At 45.1% G+C, this 17885-nt stretch overlaps 1 protein-coding gene across 1 annotated transcript in view; it reads right to left on the reverse strand.

Annotated features, from left to right (window-relative positions):
- Positions 1 to 17885, reverse strand: part of PREP (prolyl endopeptidase) — a 574937-nt gene that overhangs the window by 244280 nt on the left and 312772 nt on the right. The window contains exon 9 of the mRNA XM_069235420.1: positions 7167 to 7364. Within this exon, the coding sequence (XP_069091521.1) occupies positions 7167 to 7364 (198 nt within the window). The remainder of the gene's footprint in view (positions 1 to 7166; positions 7365 to 17885) is intronic.

The following is a 17885-nucleotide window of genomic DNA, read 5'->3' on the forward strand; positions in this document are numbered from 1 at the left end:
CCCGGTGTGACTTTCCATGTGACAAAAGCTGGTCCAAGACTGACATATGCGGATGTCAAAAACTACAGTATATGGTGCAAGACAGGACACATCTACCCATTAGAGTTAGGGATGAAACTGATTTTTTAAATTCAGACAGAGGTTGTGTGTATTAATAACGAAAAGGAGAGAGAGAAATAGGGAAAGGATGCTACTAAATTTTAGCTTCAAATACAATCTGCAGGGTAAATGTGATGAGCTCGATTGGGGAAATATAATGAAAATCTTCAGCTCTATTTTTATGTATGCGAATTCACAGTGAAATATGCATTTGTAGAGTAGATTTAAGTGGTAAGAATTACTAGCTTCACATTTAGAAGTGTTCTTGGAAGTGAAAAGATTTGGCTAAAAGCCAGCTATTACTGCCTATTATGGTATTACATTTGTTATTCTTCCTTATGAGCCCAATGATCAGCACAGGAGTCCTAATAAGCACCACGTGGAGCACTCAAACATGTCAATGTCCTTACAGGTTGTCTCTGAGGGCTAGCTGATACGAACAGGTAAATGTATTTATAGGATTGGCTACATAAACCTCATGTAACAGCACCTGAGGAGGAGAAGTGATCTTCACAAAGCAGAGACTCTCATTCCCTGCTGTCCCCAATGGACAACCCTTGGACATACTCTGAGGAATACTGTGCTCTCCAACGTTCACTGACATCAGGGATCACAGACACTTTACATCCTCTCACTTCTGCACACTCACAGGTAGCACATTGAGCTGCTGTTCAAGGGATGCTTTGAGTACACGTTGGATGCTTTTCTTGAATTAAGCCTGGCTTGAGTAACAGCGCCTCTGACTACTTTGCTTACAGGAAACTTGGCATGTAGATCTCTTTTCATCAGATTAAGGCTAGAGAAGCTGGCCAGGTAGTTGAGCATTTTCCTGGGGAACTATGGCAATATTAGCAGAGTGTGTTGAGGAAAGATTAGAGGCTGCTATTTGACCACAATAAATGTGGAAATAGCCTCCACTCTTCAGTATTTAATAGCACCATGCTTTCTTTCCCTCAGTCTGTTTGCAAATGTGCATACCAGGTGAAGGAGCAGGACCTGCTGGGAGGTGAAATACTATACGACTAGACTAGATGAAAGAGCAAGACAGGAGTTTGATCATTCAATCTTCATAGTGTCCTGGCAGTTCATCCGCTTCGTGCCCTACTTCGATGTCTCAAATCCGGGACTTATTCCTTTCCTTTTTGTTTCTGGCTTTTATAACATCACGTATCACCAGTACTGAGATGTAAATTAGATAGTTATTGCACGACGTAAACGCTTTTATGTACACATGACGTCCGGGGAACGCGGATTATTTCCCCCTGATGAAAGGCAACAGCCCGAAATGCATTAGGATTGTCAAACGGATTTCTATGTACATCGGATTGATAAATTAAGTTGAGAAATATGATTTCACTATATGAACATTAAATAACTATCTGATTTACATCCAAGTTCGGATGATACTTAATGTTATAAAGGACAGAAGCACACATTGCCTGTTGGAGAAGGCTTAAAGGAGTCAGTTTCTGGTTCGAGACATCGAAGTAGCGCACGAAGGGGACACTCAGTGTAGCGGTGCAACATACATTTTGAATTCACACCTGCGGTCAGAAGGTGATACGCTTGTGCAAACAAAAAAGAAAAAAACGGATCACACCCATCAAACAAGGTGTGCACCGTCGACGCCCACCATTTAAGTTCATCCACTTCCCCATTTTAGATCAGTCCACATTGCAGTGCCTAAAGTACTTCCGCCCATGTTACTCTGACGGGTCTTGTTTGTGCTATATAAAACTCCTCACGTAAATAAAATTAAATAAAATGTGGTGAAAGGCGAAATTCAATCAAACGTGTTTTATTGGGCACTGATTGGCACACAATACAAAATCCAAGCACATCATGCTGTCATTTTATATTTTCCAGTGTAAATGTTGCATTGTTTTCCAGCTTTACCAGCTACATGTAAAGAACGGTCCCTACAATCCATCTTCCTTCTTGCTATTCTGGGACACATTTCAAGTGGAGAAGGAGCACAATAAGCTTTGTTACATTATAAGGAGCACTCACACCGATGCATCCTGCTAAGAATGTTGGAATGATCCCCCTTAGGTGGTTGTTCTGAGGCTATATGTATTTATACAAAAAAGAAAAATCACCAAATTAAAAGCAACCCAAAGAATTCAATAAAATATGCAAAAGGATGTAAAGCCGCAAAGAACAAAATGCAGAGAGAAGACATGTAATCACTATTAAGAAAAGGTCCCCACCATTGTGATTGTGGAGCATTTCCAGTCCAAGGTTACAATGTGCCAGAACACCTTCTCAAACATTTTCCAACTGATAACTAGTTCTTCAAGATGCAGACTAGTAGGTTTTGGTGCATACAAGTCAGTAGTCACAGTGTCAAAGATATGGTAGTAAAGTACTTTTGAGCAGTCCTCAATGATTGACAAACTGAAAATGTACATACCATACACACAAACCTATGACTTGCACATAGTTCTGACTTTCTGTGATTTCACAAAAACTGTTGTGACTACGCATGAAATTCAACTCAAATAGTATATAATCATTCATGTTCCTCCTTCTCATCTGCTTTATTTCACATGGTGCATCCAAAACACTAGCAGAGATGAACTTTTTGTACGCCACAGTCTAATTGATGTGCGTAAAGTTTGTGAATGAGGCCCACTGGCCAGGACTCTTTTCCTTGGTCCTTTTCACCGTAGACAGGCCTGTGCACTGCAGAGCACAGTTTTCCCCTTTAAATATGAACAGCCAAGTTCTAAGCTAGATCAGATGGTGATGAACCTGGTAAAGGAACTCTGATAGTCACTAGCGTGCTCTACAGCAGTTCTCAACTCTTTAGTTACATGTTTTAGGTAAGGGATGGTGGTGCACATAGTTTTCATTTCTTCAGCACATTTTTGCAAAGATCCCTTTTTTTGCCCATTGTGAAGACTGCAAAGATTTTCAGTTTACCTTCAGCTTGACACTTGTACTTTGTATTTGTATATTTAATAATGCGCGCACATGCCAGAAAACCATCCAGCTTTGTGGCACATAGACGATAAAACAAAACATCACATAAAAACACAACATGCACAGCACTATTTAGAATTAATATTTAAATTATTTCATTGGAGGAGTTTTAGACAGTGCTAACAAGACCCTTCGGTATCAGAGCTCTGTACAAATAGCAGACAAGTTGTGCATAGAGGGAGAGATGCAATAAGGAAATAGCATAGCAATACAGTTAAAGTATAACAGATGGCCGGCAGACTGAGATCCGGAGGATCCCACAGTAAAATAGTCAAGTTGAGGGGCTTCAATGCTACTATTGAAGGAATCTATTCAGCATAAGCATTTTTGCTTCTTTTTTGAAGGAAGAAATCGAGGGAGTTTGACCTGATTTCAAGAGGCAATGTGTTACATATTCTTGGGGCTAGACCGGAGAAATAGTGATTGTATGTTTACTTTTTGTTGATCTTCTGTGGTTTCAATAGCAGGGAGTTATCACTTCTTAAGGTACGACTACCACTGGATTGGCCAGGTAGGCAGGTGTGTTATGGTGAAGGGCCTTGTGTATAATTCAGGCTATCTTCAGCTGGATCCTTGCTTCAAACTAGAGCCATTTAGTTGTATTAGTACTCTTTTGGATGCAGTGAAGTGTGGCCCTTAGTGGAGCCAGACTTACTTTGGGTAAGTCTGCAAGAGTCGCACTCCCATAACCCAAACGAGAGATAACTAGGGATTGGACTGCTAGTTGAAAGTCATCAGGAGGCAAAAAGGGTTTGAGTTTCTTTAGTGCATTCAGTTGGAAATTGGCTCCCTTGGTGGTTGCACTGATATGATCTTGCATATTAAAGTATTTGTCCAACATTATACCTAGTGATCTAGAAGAGTCAATAGCAGTTGAGAGCTGTAAGTTGCTTGAGCCAATCTTCTGTCAGGGCAGATTGTGAGGGCCGATCAAGTGGAACTCCATTTTGAGTGTTGAGCATAAGGTGACTGCAGGTTAACTAAATAAAGAATGATGGACAGGGAGATTAATGGTCCAGTGTATAGCCTACTGGACATCTAATCAAATAAAATACTGAATACACTGTTCCAGAGAGAGGAGAAAATCAGAACGAAGGGCAACCCTTAAGTTAGAAGCAAGTGCCCTCACACACTCTGTTGGGTGTCATGCTTCATCATCGGGCAAGCTCCTCGTTAGACCGGCGCTGCAATGTCTGACGGGCACCCCTAAAAGGGGGATCTTTGCCGGAGATCTTTTACCGTAACGCTGTGCCGTGATGAAGATATGGTAGAAAGGTCAATGCCCACCTACAGGCACTATAGGTTAACCACTGTTGCGTTTTCAGTAGGGCACAGTTGAGAGTTTTTATATCTTTGGGTGAGGACATTTTCAGCTACAATTGTGTGCCCACAGCGTACATATGGTAGTGAATGCTTAATTGCTTTAGAATTTCCGTTAAGAGGTTCCATGAACAAGTTGAATAACATGGAGGAGAGCAAGGAACCTTGGGGCACTCCCTTTGAGGCCGGAGTAATGTAAGAAAGGATTTGGTTAATTTTGATTCCTTGAGGTCTGTTTTGTTGGAATGATGCAAACCCATTTAATAAGGGACGAGCTAGCCCCATCCTTTGCTCCAGAAGGACAATCATGCTGGGGTGTTTGACCGTGTCGAGCACCCAGAGGAGAGAGAAGAGAAGAATAGGCAGGCACAGAATGTTCTGAAGAAGCATTGTCACGGCGTCATCTACAATGTGGGTCAGGGCTGTTTCAGTGCTATGCCCCATTCTCAAACTAGATTGACAATGGTCAAGGAGCTGAAACTGCTCAATGTGGATGCAGAGATGCAGGTGTACGCATTTCTCAAGTAAATTTGGTAGTGTTGGGATGTCGGCAATTGGACAGAAATTGTTGAGGTTGGAATTCGCTTTTTTAGAATAGGGGTGACTTGACCTATCTTTAAGCAATCAGGAATAATGCCATGAGAGAGCAAAGCATTTATGATCTTAGCCCAAAGGAGGAGTATGGATGATCTAAGCTCTTTGATGAGCTTGGCAGGCAGAAGATCAATGAAGTGGGTGGAGCGTTTTATTGATAATATTGTTTTGAGTATCTCAGCTTCATCTGAAAAACTGAAGGCATTGCAGGTAGCATTGTTTTTTGGAGTATAATCAGTAAGAGAAGATCCTACTAGGGGATGCACTGGAAGGAGACTGGACTGGACCTGGCTTAGTAGGCACTGTGAGGTGATTTACAGTTCTGATTCAATCTTCTTGGTCTTTTCAATTAAATAAACCGAGAATTAATCTCTGCTGGGCAGTGACCCATAGACTACCGAATGGTAGTTAGGTTTGTAAATTGTTTATTTTTTGACACTTGTATAGTTTTTTGGGTCTGTTTTTATCACTGTTAAATTGCGCCCTAAAGTATTCTGTTTTTGACATTCAGATGTGATTGTTGTGAAGCTTCTTGTCGACCTCAGGTGCTTGAGGTGGGCTAAGGAGGAAAAGACTCTCCGTGATCTCTCGGCAAGCCTTAATTTGCGTCTTTCCTCATTAAGGGTGCTGTTGACCCATGGTTTGGAGTGTCTACTGGGTATTTTTTTTTAGTTGTTTTGGAGCAATCGTATCTAGAATGTCTGACATGGATCAGTAAGATAATTCAACTTTGTCATGTTTGTGAGAGGAGGTAGGAGGTTGGTGCAAATAGAAGTTAAATTACTTAGGTTAATACTGCTCAAGTCTCAGGACCATTTTTGGGGGTTTAAGAGGTTGGCCTGGTCTAATCAGCGCCTTTTTAAAGATGTGGAAGGAGATTAGGTTTGTATCTAACCAGTCACGGGGATATGGATTCCAGTTGTATGACATTATACTTGGCAATGATAAGATCTGGGGTGGAGCCTCTATTGTGTGTTTGGCCATTAAATGAATGTATAAGGTTGCAATCAGAAAGGAAGGCCTTGATGGTGTTCAGTATGGGTTATTTGAGTCATTCCGGTGAATGTAGAAATCCCCAAGGAAGATCTGGTTAATGTGGTGGTCTGCATTGGAGGAGATGGTCTCCTTTATTTATTGATGAAAGATAAGTTATTTCCTGAGGGATGGTAGATTATGTGTAGTTTGCATACAGACTTGTCATTGTTCGATATTTCTATACCTAGGTATTCACACAAGGACAATGCAGGAGTTTGTGCAGGTTTTAAGGTGAGCGTTGAGCAGAAGATACATGTTATGCCGCCACCAACTCTTCCAGATCTATTCAATTTGATGATGTCATAGTTGAGTGGAACTAGATTGTCAAAAATGGGTAAGGAGGTTTCATTAAGCCACATTTCAGTTAAGATTAGGAAGTCGAGATCTTGTGCGAGGATGAGATCGGCGATGCCAGTAAATTAAATAAATTCTGTAAAAACGTCTGAAACACGTTTCTCCACACAGCAATCTAATTTCCTTTCTAACCTACCCAACGAATTTGCAAAATGTATGCATTTTTTGCAAGTTTACCTTTTGCTGAGCTTGCCTATGCACAATGGCAAATTTATGCAGGATTATTTATGCACTTGTACCTTTTGAGGAGCTTTTCTACGGATACTAGAGAATACATGCAGAACTGGTATCTGCACGTTTATTATTGAGCAGCTTTTCTATGCACAATAATAACTATATGAAGATTGTTTTCACTAAGTTTGTCTCTGCTAAGCTTTTCTATGCATATTGGTATTGCAGAAGAGGACTTCTCACCAGTTTTGAGAAGTATACTTATGATTAATTGTGTTAACATATAATAAGGAACTAAAGAGCAAACTATGCCAAACTTACACATCTCAGGCTTACGTGACAAAGAAAAACTGCACTAAATATTTGGCAGAGCTTTATGATTGTTGCAAAAATAGAAAAAGGACCCCTAACTTGGCAAACCTCTAGCTCTGGGGTTTACGTAAAAATAATTTCTGTATTATACAGAAGTCTTCCAGTTACTCAACATGAAATATTGCCACTGTGGCATAGTAAGGCACCAGTACAAGGACAAGATGGCACCAGAAACCAAAACAGGGCTTTTCAAGAACTTTTACGAACATATGAACATAGAGACATAAATGACTCACCTGGAGATAAAAAGGATGTGTACTGATAAAAGATTTCAGTGTCTTTCTTCTGACCGCTGTATCCCACAATGCTCCCGACATCTAGAGAGAAAGACTTCAGGAGTGCTCCGGTGGAAAGGTCGTGCAGCTGCAGCACGTTCTTCACGTCATGAAGATAGCACAGAACCAGGAAGTTGGTCCGCACACAAGCGACCCATTCTGTCAGGGGTGAGAAAGAAATGCAAATACGAATTTAGATTGCTTGCTAAAAGGAATATAGTGCATTTTATCTTATAAAATAATTTTACAAACATTGTCCTATTGCATTCAGTTCTCCTTAATCTTTATCAGAAAAATAACACTTTAGTTAGAGCAGGCCAGGGCTGAATAGGATTTCAAAGTGTCTCAGATGCCTCAACATCTGAGAAAAGCCAAGTTATTATTAAAATGAACATGAGCACACCCGTTGCCACCACAAAAGGCTATCTCTGAAGAGCACACAAATTCCTCTTGCATGTCCAAAGCATTATTCCATTTGAAGCATAATTTTCAAATCTACACTGCTAAAAAAATGAGTATTTAATGGACATAAAATAATATAAGGCACGTTATGACAAGCTTTTGTCAACATCACATTGTACTTATCAAGCTGGCTCAGTGAGTTAAGCGTTTGATGTTGAGATATGTGTCATCTAAAGGTCATAGTTTTGAATCTCAACAGATAAAAACGCAGTATCCATCCTCATAAGGTTGATAAACTGAGTACCTTTAAACTGGTTATTTCCAGTCACAAAGTGTGCAGTAATGAGGGATTATATAAAAAAAATGATTAGTCAATGTCTGAAGTTCATATCAGATGCAATAATCATTGCTACATTACTGAAATGTGTTGGTTTTTTCTTAAAGGGTAATTTTAGTCAGTGCCAATATTTATGAAACTCATAAAATGAGAAAGTCACAAAAGCTTGCACCATGTTCTATGAAAAAGAAAGAAAAAATAGCTGCACAGTATATTGCCATTTATAAAGTACAAAACAGGTTACTATTTGTCAATTTTATCTGTGCTTACACGTTTACATTCAACTGCCACTCCCATAATATAACAAGAGTTGCAAATCACACTGCTCCTGGTTTTGCAAAACAGGAATGCTTCAGGGGCCGCATTGCATATAGGGTGCATTGTCCTTGTTTGCCCTGTGTTGCAGCTTTACAAACATGCCGACCTATAAACTTATTTCACTGTGTGATGAAGGGGCGTGGCCTTGTGCTGAGAGCTACCTAAGAGGTACTTTGCCCCTCACAAAGGCCTCGAGCCACCCCCCCCCCCAAAAAAAAAAGGGTTGCTGAGGCTGTTGCAGAAGTGCTGGGCTGTTTTCACGCCCCTTTATGGGCATCGGCCGCTTATAGCTTCCAAAGACGAGCTGGAATGCCACATCGTGCAATGCTTTCCAGCTTGTTTTCTTAGCCACCGTGTGACTTTGGCTCCTCACAGGGTGACTGCGTGAAGGGAGCCGAAATTGTGTGACACAGTTGGCACCGTGTGAGCTGGGAGGTCTACATTTAAGTAGGTACGCCAAGTGCAAACAAAAGCAATCCAAACTATTACAATGAATGAGCTGCCCCCAAGGGAAGCCGCAAATTCAAGCTGGCCTGTGGGTAGCGCATTCAGTGAAATACGGAGTGGCTGCTTTGTGCAGGCAGCAACCCATCTGCACTTTAGAGAGGGGTTAGAGATTCCCCTGCAGACAGGGGTAGTGAGTGACAGCACTCGCCTGCAGTGGGTTTACTTGGGGGTTCATGGAACCCTCTTACACATCTCATGAGGGCTGCCCTCAGGGGAGCACTAACAATGTGCACTTTTTTGTGGCACTATGTCAGTGTGCCTCCTAAGGGCATTTGTGCCTCTGTGCCCACATGTAGGCGAGAGTTAGTAGGTCCTGCAGTAGTGCAGTGCGTCCCACCTGTCTGAGGCCTCCCTCACTGCCCAGAGCTGTTTTGCATAACTGAGGTGGACAGTAGTTTTGAAAGGACTCCTTCGTTTTCCTGTTGTGCAGCTGCATTCCCGTTATAGTGTGGAAAGTAGCACATCTGTAGGGCGATGTCTTATGACATCATTTTTTTCTTGTTCCCCTTGAGGAAGTGGGATGGAGTGAGACGTCTTTGCTCTTCCTTGTCAGTGATTTTACTAGACTGAACTCAAGGCGCTTTGTTTTTAAAGATTGCCCCCAATGAAGTGTGGGTCCCGCTAGTCCTATACAATGAACCAATGCATTTATAAAATGCACAGCTACCTCAGAAGAGGTGTGCAGGCCAGTGCTTAATTTATAAATACAAACGTGCCGGTGCCCACAGCCCTCCTCTTAAACATGCAGCTGCTGAAATTAAATGTGGGAACATGGAATACTGAGGCGGCGTAATCCTGAAGCCTTCTTGGGCCTCTTCAATCCATTTAAGCCACTCCCTGCCCCTTCAGCTCACTCTTGCAGCTTTCTGCTTTCTCCCATTGTGACGCTTTTTTTGTTTTTCTCGTCCTCCATCTTTCCCAAATGTGTCTTTTGCTCGCAGCAAATGCTTGAGGCAGAAGAACAAGCTCCTGCCCTCAAAAATAAGTGGGGAGGATGGGTGGGCGGTAAGGAATCTGCAACTAGAATATGTCTCTACCAGATATGTTGTTACCGAAGTAAGTAACGTGTACATCTGATAGAGACTTCTAGTTGCAGATTCCTTACCTTAGGATAGATACCCAAGCAATGCCATCCTCTGTGGTGGGCTGCAAACCAAGATCATATTAGGAAGTCCTGCAAGACCGAACAACCAAAGTAGCCGTCCCGACGGACCTGACTGTCCAGATAGTAGTGCTTAGCAAACGTGTGCAGGGATGCCCACGCAGCTGCCTGGCAGATATACAGGACAGGAACTCCGCGTGCTAATGCAGTGGATGCAGCAGTTGCTCTGGTGGAATGAGCACGCAAGACCTCAGGAGGTTGCTTCTTGGCCAGAGCGTAGCACATTTTGATGCAAAGAAGCACCTATCGAGAGATGGTACGCTTTTGCACCGCCTTCCCTTTTTTCACATCCACATACCAAACGAAGAGTTGATCGTCCACCTGGAAATCTTTAGTACGAATGAGGTAGAACGCCAATGCTCTTTTTGGGTCCAGACGGTGGAGTCTCTCCTCCTCCTGGGAAGAATGTGGGGATGTGTAGACAGTAGTAAGAGTGATGGACTGGTCTGCATGAAAGGGTGTAACCACCTTACGAAGGAAAGAAGCCTGAGTGCGCAACACTACTTTGTCAGGGTGCAAAGACAAGTATGGAGGCTTTGAGGAAAGGGCTTGAAGCTCACTCACCCTGCGAGCAGAGGTGATTGCAACAAGAAAGACAGTTTTGAAGGTGAGGAGCCGCAAGGGACAATTATGCACTGGCTCATAGGGAGTACACATCAAATTAGTAAGTACAAGATTGTGGTCCCACTGAGGCATGATAAATGGAGAGGGAGGAAATAAATGGGTGAGTCCCTTTAGGAATCTACTCACAATAGGAGATTTAAAGAGTGAGGGCTGATCAGGTAGCCTAAGAAAGGCCGAAATGGCAGATAAATACCCTTTAAGGGTGCCCAAAGCAGAGCCCTGCTGGGCCAAAGAAAGAATGAACAGAAGAACCTCGGACAGAAAGGGGATCAACAGATTTGTTGGTACACCATGCCACAAATTTATCCCAACGACAGGCGTATACAGTTTTGGTTGATGGACGCCTGGCTGCCAAGGTAACATCGCAGACTTCGGGTGGAAGGGCAAAAGCCATCAACTGTCGCCGCTCAATCTCCACGCATGAAGGCGGAGGTAGGACAGGCTCAGGTGAAGAACCATCCCCTATTGTTGCGACAGAAGATCTGCCCGAAGAGGCAGTCTGAGTGGAGGGTCGATGGACATGCTCGATAGCTGTGGATACCATACCCTCCGTGCCCAGTCCAGAACCACCAAGATGACTTGGGCCTGGTCGTTCCTGATTATCTTGAGAACTCTGGGCAGAAGTATAGGCAGAAAGAAGGCCGGAGTTCCACTCGAGACAAAAAGCGGCTCCGAGCGACTGCCGCCTTGGAATCTCCAACACGCAAAACAGCTGACATTACGCGTTCTCTGCGGAGGCGAACAGATCTAACCAAGGCTCTCCCTGCTGCTGAAAGAGACCTTGCGCCGCCAGTGGATGGAGACGCCATTCGTGATCAGCTGTGCATCAACGGCTGAGTTTGTCCACTCTGACGTTGAGGGAGCCCGTCAGATGTTGAACCATCGGGGTAATGCCCTGATGTTCCAGCCAGGTCCAGAGGCATAGTGCCTCCTGACAAAGGGTCCAGGACCCTACTCCGCCCTGTTTGTTGCAGCACCACATGGTGGTAGTACTGTTGATGAACACCTGCACCACTTTCCTTTTGAGAGAGGGAAGGAATGCTTTCAACGCAAGCCTGATCGCCTGGAGCTCCAGAAGATTGATATGGAGCATAGGCTCCACCAGAGTCCTCTGATCTCAGCCTCCCCCATGTGGCCACCCCAACCCAGAAGTGGCACATATGTCACTATAGAGAGATCTGGTTGGGGAAGGCCTAGGGATCTGCTGTGGACCCAATGCGGAATTGAGAGCCACTACTGCAGGTCTTTCGCAGTCCCCACAGAGATCTGGACTGTGTCGGAGAGATTCCCCTGATGCTACGCCCACTTGAATTTCAGGCCCCACTGCAGAGCCCGCATATGCCATCTGGCATGTGTTACTAGCAGGATGCAGGAGGCCATGAGGCCCAGCAGCCTCAGAGTCAGTCTCACCGAAACACAAGACCGAGGCTGAAGGATCGGAATCATAGCCTGAATGTCTTGTACTCGCTTTTCAGGAGGATAAGCCCGAGACTGCACTGTGTCCAGAACCACTCCAATGAAAGTCTGAGAGGGAGTCAGGTGTGACTTCGGCATGTTTATAGTGAACCTCAGCATGTGCAGGAAGTTCGCCGTATTCTGAAGGTGGGAGATGACTTTCTGGGGCGAGTCTGCCTTCAACAGCCAGTCGTCGAGGTAGGGGAAGACTGAGACCCCTACCCTGCGCAGTTGAGCTGCAACCACACCATCACTTTCGTGAACACCCGAGGGGCGCTGATAAGGCCGAAGGGGAGCATGGTAAACTGAAGGTGCTCATGACCTACCACGAATCATAGGTAACGTCTGTGGGCAGGCAGGATGGGGATGGGGAAATAAGCGTCCTGCAAGTCCAACGCTACCATCCAGTCTCCTGGGTCCAAGGCAGGCAGAACCTGAGCCAGGGTGAGCATTTTGAATTTCTCCTTCTTGAGGAAGTAGTTTAGGTCCCGAAGGTCTAGGAAAGGACGTAAGCCCTTGTCTTTTTTGGTACCAGAAAGAAGCGGGAATAACAACCACAACCTACTTCGGGCACAGGGACCTCTTCTATAGCTCCCTTGGCCAAGAGAGCTGAGACTTCCTAATGGAGAAGTGCCAAATGATCCTCTGGAAGGTGACTGAAGGATGGTGGCACGGTTGGTGGAGCAGATTCGAAAGGGAGGGTGTAGCCCTTTCGAAATATACGTGGTGATGTTTTCCCAGTGGGGCAGGTGATGGTGAATCCTGCCACCAACTGGACGGGAGTGAGGGGACGGACTAGGAGGGTTTGGAGGCTGAAGCGGGGGCAGAGTGGACTGGGCAGACCTCTGGTTCCCTGTCCCACGGCCACGTGGGATTCTGTGTCCCCAGCCACGCAGAGGCTGAACAGCGTGGGTGGCACTGTAGCTGGGTGGAGGATGCGACAGGGAGCCCTTTCCGTGGCCACGAAAGGGGCGAAAAGCAGCCTGTGGGGGTGAGTGGCAGAGGAAAGACCGAGGGACCCAGCCGTAGTCCGGGAATCCTTGAATCACTCCAAGGCCGAGTCTGCTTTGTCTCCGAAGAGACGCGAGCCATCAAAGGGCATGTCGATGAGTGACTGTTGGACATCCCCAGATAAAACGGAAGTATGCAACCAGGTATGGCGTCGTAGGGCCACCATCGTAGCAACCGATCTTCCCAGAGAGTCGGTCATGTCCAGCACACGAAGGATTGTGAACTTTGCTGCATCTCTCCCATTGTTCACAGCTTGGGAGACGAGAACACGGGCCTCCTCCGGTATCTGCGGCAGGAACTGCGCAACCGTAGCCTAGTCCATAGAAGGGTCATCGTGGTATTCCTAAGAGTCCAGGGACCCCTACAATCCCTCCCCATATGCGTACCCATAAGAAAAGGGGTCCGAATCCGACCTGGGGCAAATTGGCTCCATCGAAGTCGAAGGAGGCGTCGGCCGATGCCGCTCAGACTCTGAGTCGTCTGGGATAAGAATTGGGTTGACGTCGATAGTGGGAACTACCGACGTCGGGAGCGTCGACAAACGACCCGGCGCCGGGGAAGGTCTCAAGGGTGCGACCAGCACCGGTGCGGATTCGCACACGGATCCAGAGGTGACCTCGGTGGTCGGAGCCGAAGCCGCCGGCACAGAACCCAAAGGCCCCTCAGCCAAACCCCTTGGGCCCGAAGGCGCCGTATCGGGGTTGGACCGCCCAAAGATGAGGCGCATGACCTCATAAAACTCTTTAAGCTGGACGGGGGTCGCTCCAGCAAACTCGGGGAAGCATGGATCCGACCCAGACGCAGGCTCCAAGGGCGGAGGCCTTGTGCGTGGATGCTCATCCCGCATCGCGTTGGCCGAGTGGCGGCAGCATTTCACGAACAGCTCTAGAGATCTGGACATCCTTCTCGGAGGAGCCAGCTGAATCCCATTTGGTGGGGGCGCTATAAGGACCCCAGCACCGGCCGAGGTCTCCTTTTCCAAATATACGCGGCCCTTAAAAAAGACAGCCAGATAGATGTGAATGCTGTGCAAACGATGTGGGACGCTGACCTGGAGATGTTGCTTACAGATGGGAAATGAAATAGGGCCCGTACACTGGTGCAGGAAGGGAGCAGCAATGCTAGATTTAAACTGGCGCAATTGTACTATTTGCACAGAGTGTACCTGATGCCACAGTGCCTTCATAGAATTTTCCCAACACGATCTGATGCTTGTACTCGCTATGGTGCATTTCCAGCCACTTTCGGACATGTCACGTGGACGTGTAGGTCCCTACAATCCTTTTGGTGTAAAACAGTGCGAATGTTAAAAGCAGCAACAGCAGTGAAAGTGGAGTTAACAATGCAACACTGCCTACAGGGATTGATACCAACCCCCAAAAAAGGTCAAAGAATGGCATACAGATTCGCGCAGATGGGGTTGGTACTTGCTAAGAGGCACATTGCTATTCAATGGGCTAATCTGAATTCCCCAACATGTGAAAGGTGGTTGACTGACCTTGAATGGACAGCTGCTGAGGGGTATCGGCTTTGCAGGGTCCGCGTGGATGACCAAGCAGAGCAAGGTTTGGAGTCCTGGAATGGTATGATTGAGCGATTATAAAGGGGGCTGTGGAGAGGAGAGGGGGGACTCGGCCGACAAGTGCCCCTGTGAGGCTGATGATGGCGATTACTCCCCTGGGTGAAACTGCAAATGGACCAGCTAAGGATGTCTGCGCTTATGGACTCGGTGACCACTTGTGTGGGATCCTAAAACGCCTGCAGAGGTGCGAGCTGGTGGACCACATAAAGAGAAGCAGGGCATACCCCTCCTCCCCCAAACGGCCTGGCTGAGTTGATGCGCCTGTCTGCGGGATGTTCTGCTCCTCTCCCCCCCATGGGTGCCACGATCCCTCAACCCACCCCCCTCGGTCTCTCACCCCTTGCTGTTTAGCCCACCACAGTTTTCTACAAGTTCTCTCTTCCTGATCAGATTATGTGACTATGCACTGCTGAACTACCATCCTGTTGTTACTGTTCAATGTATCATTCAATGCAGTTTATACTGTTATGCCTAACAATGCGAATAAACAAGTTTGGGGAGGAAAAAAATGGACTGATATGCACACCGCCCCAAGACGCACACTTGTACAAAGAGCACTGAAATAGTTCCCCCTAGTGGCAACAAAATGTCACTCTGACTGAACTAGAACAACTAGACCCATATAAAGAACAGGTAGATGTAAATCTCATTTAACGACTGTGTCATCATGACCGTACTTTCTAATGAAAAATGCTTTTTATCATTAACTCACAATCAAGAAACATGATGGCACTGAGTTAATGTATACGTTGATAAAACTGCTTTTACAATATTTCATAACATTGCTTTATAATTTCTAGCTACCAGATTCATCTCCAACAAATTTGTGCCTGGGAAGTGTATTTCCTATTTTCGGATTCAACCCACAATGGATACAATTATATGTTTGCTTCGCCTGGGCATTTCTCTAGAGGCCAAGCACACATGGCTCAGCGTCAACGTGAGAAGCTCTCCGAAAGAAAATAAGCATTTACAATGCAATGGGTCTTGCGTTTGCTCTAGTTAGAACTGTTAGTGTTGTAAACTACTAAGTGGACTTTTCTTGCCACATAAATTGAAAATGAAAAGTAAATCAGTTTCACATAAACGAGCTGATTCAAAGCGCCAGGGACCAGCATGCACGCGAAGGAGAGACACAAAAGGTTCGCTTGCAGTCAAACCTATCAGCAAAAGTGCAATCATCCATGTACAAGGGTCGATGGCTAAACCTGCCCAAAGGACGGACAAACGTAAAGCATTTATCAATGATAACAAAGGATTTTTGAAAGGCAAGTCCATGAAGGAGTGGTAGTGATGGGCGTGCGGTGGGCGTGGTTAAAAGACCACTTATAGATTACAGAATGCCAGAGCATTTGCGCGGTCGACGTAAAAAATCTCTCTTCCACTACCTGCTTACTTGCAACTATAACCCAATCAAGTTCCCCCATGAATGAAAAATAATAAAGATCGAGCGCGTGTCCTAGATCATGCACGGTTGGCGCGTTCTTCCTTCATGTGTCATTAGTGACTGAGTCGAAAGCAACTTCCACAGTGTAAACCCTGTTGAACTCTGTTTTGGGCCTGAGAGTTGCCAACGAGGCTACGAAATAATATGAATCAATGTCAAGTCAATATAGCACTTTTTGGGCTATAAAGCACATTAGGACGCTTCTCATTAAATCATTTATCATTAAATCATATGTGATATAATTTACATAAAACAGTGTGAAGGCGCCTAGTCACCTTCATACCGACATGTGAACCAGAGGCTACACACGTATTACAACTTGGGACTGCACCAGATAAGTTATCGACTGGAACGTTCACCAATATTTTTTTCGCCCATCCTACTCGTTTTCATAAAGTCAAACCATTTATCGCTATTTCCGACGGTGCTAAGCAGTCCTAACTTGATAAATATGGGTCTCCGTTGATGTTGATAAGATTTTGTTTTGTACAAGTCTAGTTAGGCACACTTTGCACCCCGCAGTGAGCTTCGAAGCAATTTTCCTACTGCACCTGTTAGTAGATTGACATTATATGTTGTGTCTTTGAGCATGTGATTACACTGATGCTCTCTGGTATTACATCGGAGGCCTAACTTAGTAAACAACGCGCAGCTACGGCACATTGGCAATATACGTGGTTTCGAAAACAAGACTCACTGGCTGAAAAGAGGAAGTGGGAAAGACCCTACACCGCGACTACCATAGGTGCAGAGATGTGAACGGATGACACATACTGCACTGAAAATGTCCTCCCAAAGACTCCACCACTGGAAATGGTGGCCAGTCATAATGTATAGTTAACAATTCCACAAAGAAAATCAAGATGTGGAAAGTAGCCTTATGTATTCAAAACGAAATGAACATTGTTGATAAGTGCACCTCAAAACAATAAAAAATAAACAGGGACGACATTGACTCTGAAAAGCCGATTTCCTCAGGCTGTGAAACCTACACGCGACTCTTAATTTTTTTCCTATTCACCTGGAGCTCTGCGTTCTAAATATAGCAGCGACTGTGTCAGGTCCCTGTTGATTTCAAGAAGTAACCCACGACTGCGTTGATTGCTTGGAAAAGGCTGAGTCAAAGTGAAAACCATGATATAAAATTCCCTCAGCGTCTGGTGTTTTGTTAACTGCTCTGCAGTACCTAGGCAGATGCTTACGGTGCAGTCCCTCAGAAACGCATTTCCGCTTTTCGTTTCTCTAAGGACTTGTAAGTACTACAAACGCACAAGCAGCGTGAAAACAAGTGACCACGTGTGCCTGGAAGGGCGGTCGGGGATGGCGTAAACAGCAGAGGAGCAACGGCGTTGAGAAGCAAAATACTAGGACCTGGGGATGAAGCAGGAATTAGTACGAGTGGACATTTTTTTGGGCAGGATAATAACCAGTGCTTGAAATGGACAAAATATAAGTGCAGGTACTTCGCTTGTTTCAGGGAAGAGCTGCCAATCTCAAATTAAAAATATTGCAGCACTCTTCAGGAGTGCTGGTACCCTCTATGAAAATAAAATAAGCACTGGCAAAAGCCACTAGGTCTGCGTTGGCTGACAGCCTTTTGGCAATTTATGTATTGTCATGGTTTTACAAAACTTTATTGTTTGGGAACCTGCCGGGCCTTCAATCTAAAAAAATAAAATAAAAAAATAACGGCTAAAGGCAAAAATGTTTTCTCTCTCAAAAAAGCACATAATACCACAGTACTCACTGGCGCTGAAGGGAACTACTTTGTGTGAGGATGTGCTCCTTGAGAAAGGGCAGAATGCCGTAATTCATAGTGAAGTCAGCACACAGCT

Source organism: Pleurodeles waltl, chromosome 5 (genome assembly GCF_031143425.1).
Source record: "Pleurodeles waltl isolate 20211129_DDA chromosome 5, aPleWal1.hap1.20221129, whole genome shotgun sequence".
Taxonomy (NCBI): domain Eukaryota; kingdom Metazoa; phylum Chordata; class Amphibia; order Caudata; family Salamandridae; genus Pleurodeles; species Pleurodeles waltl.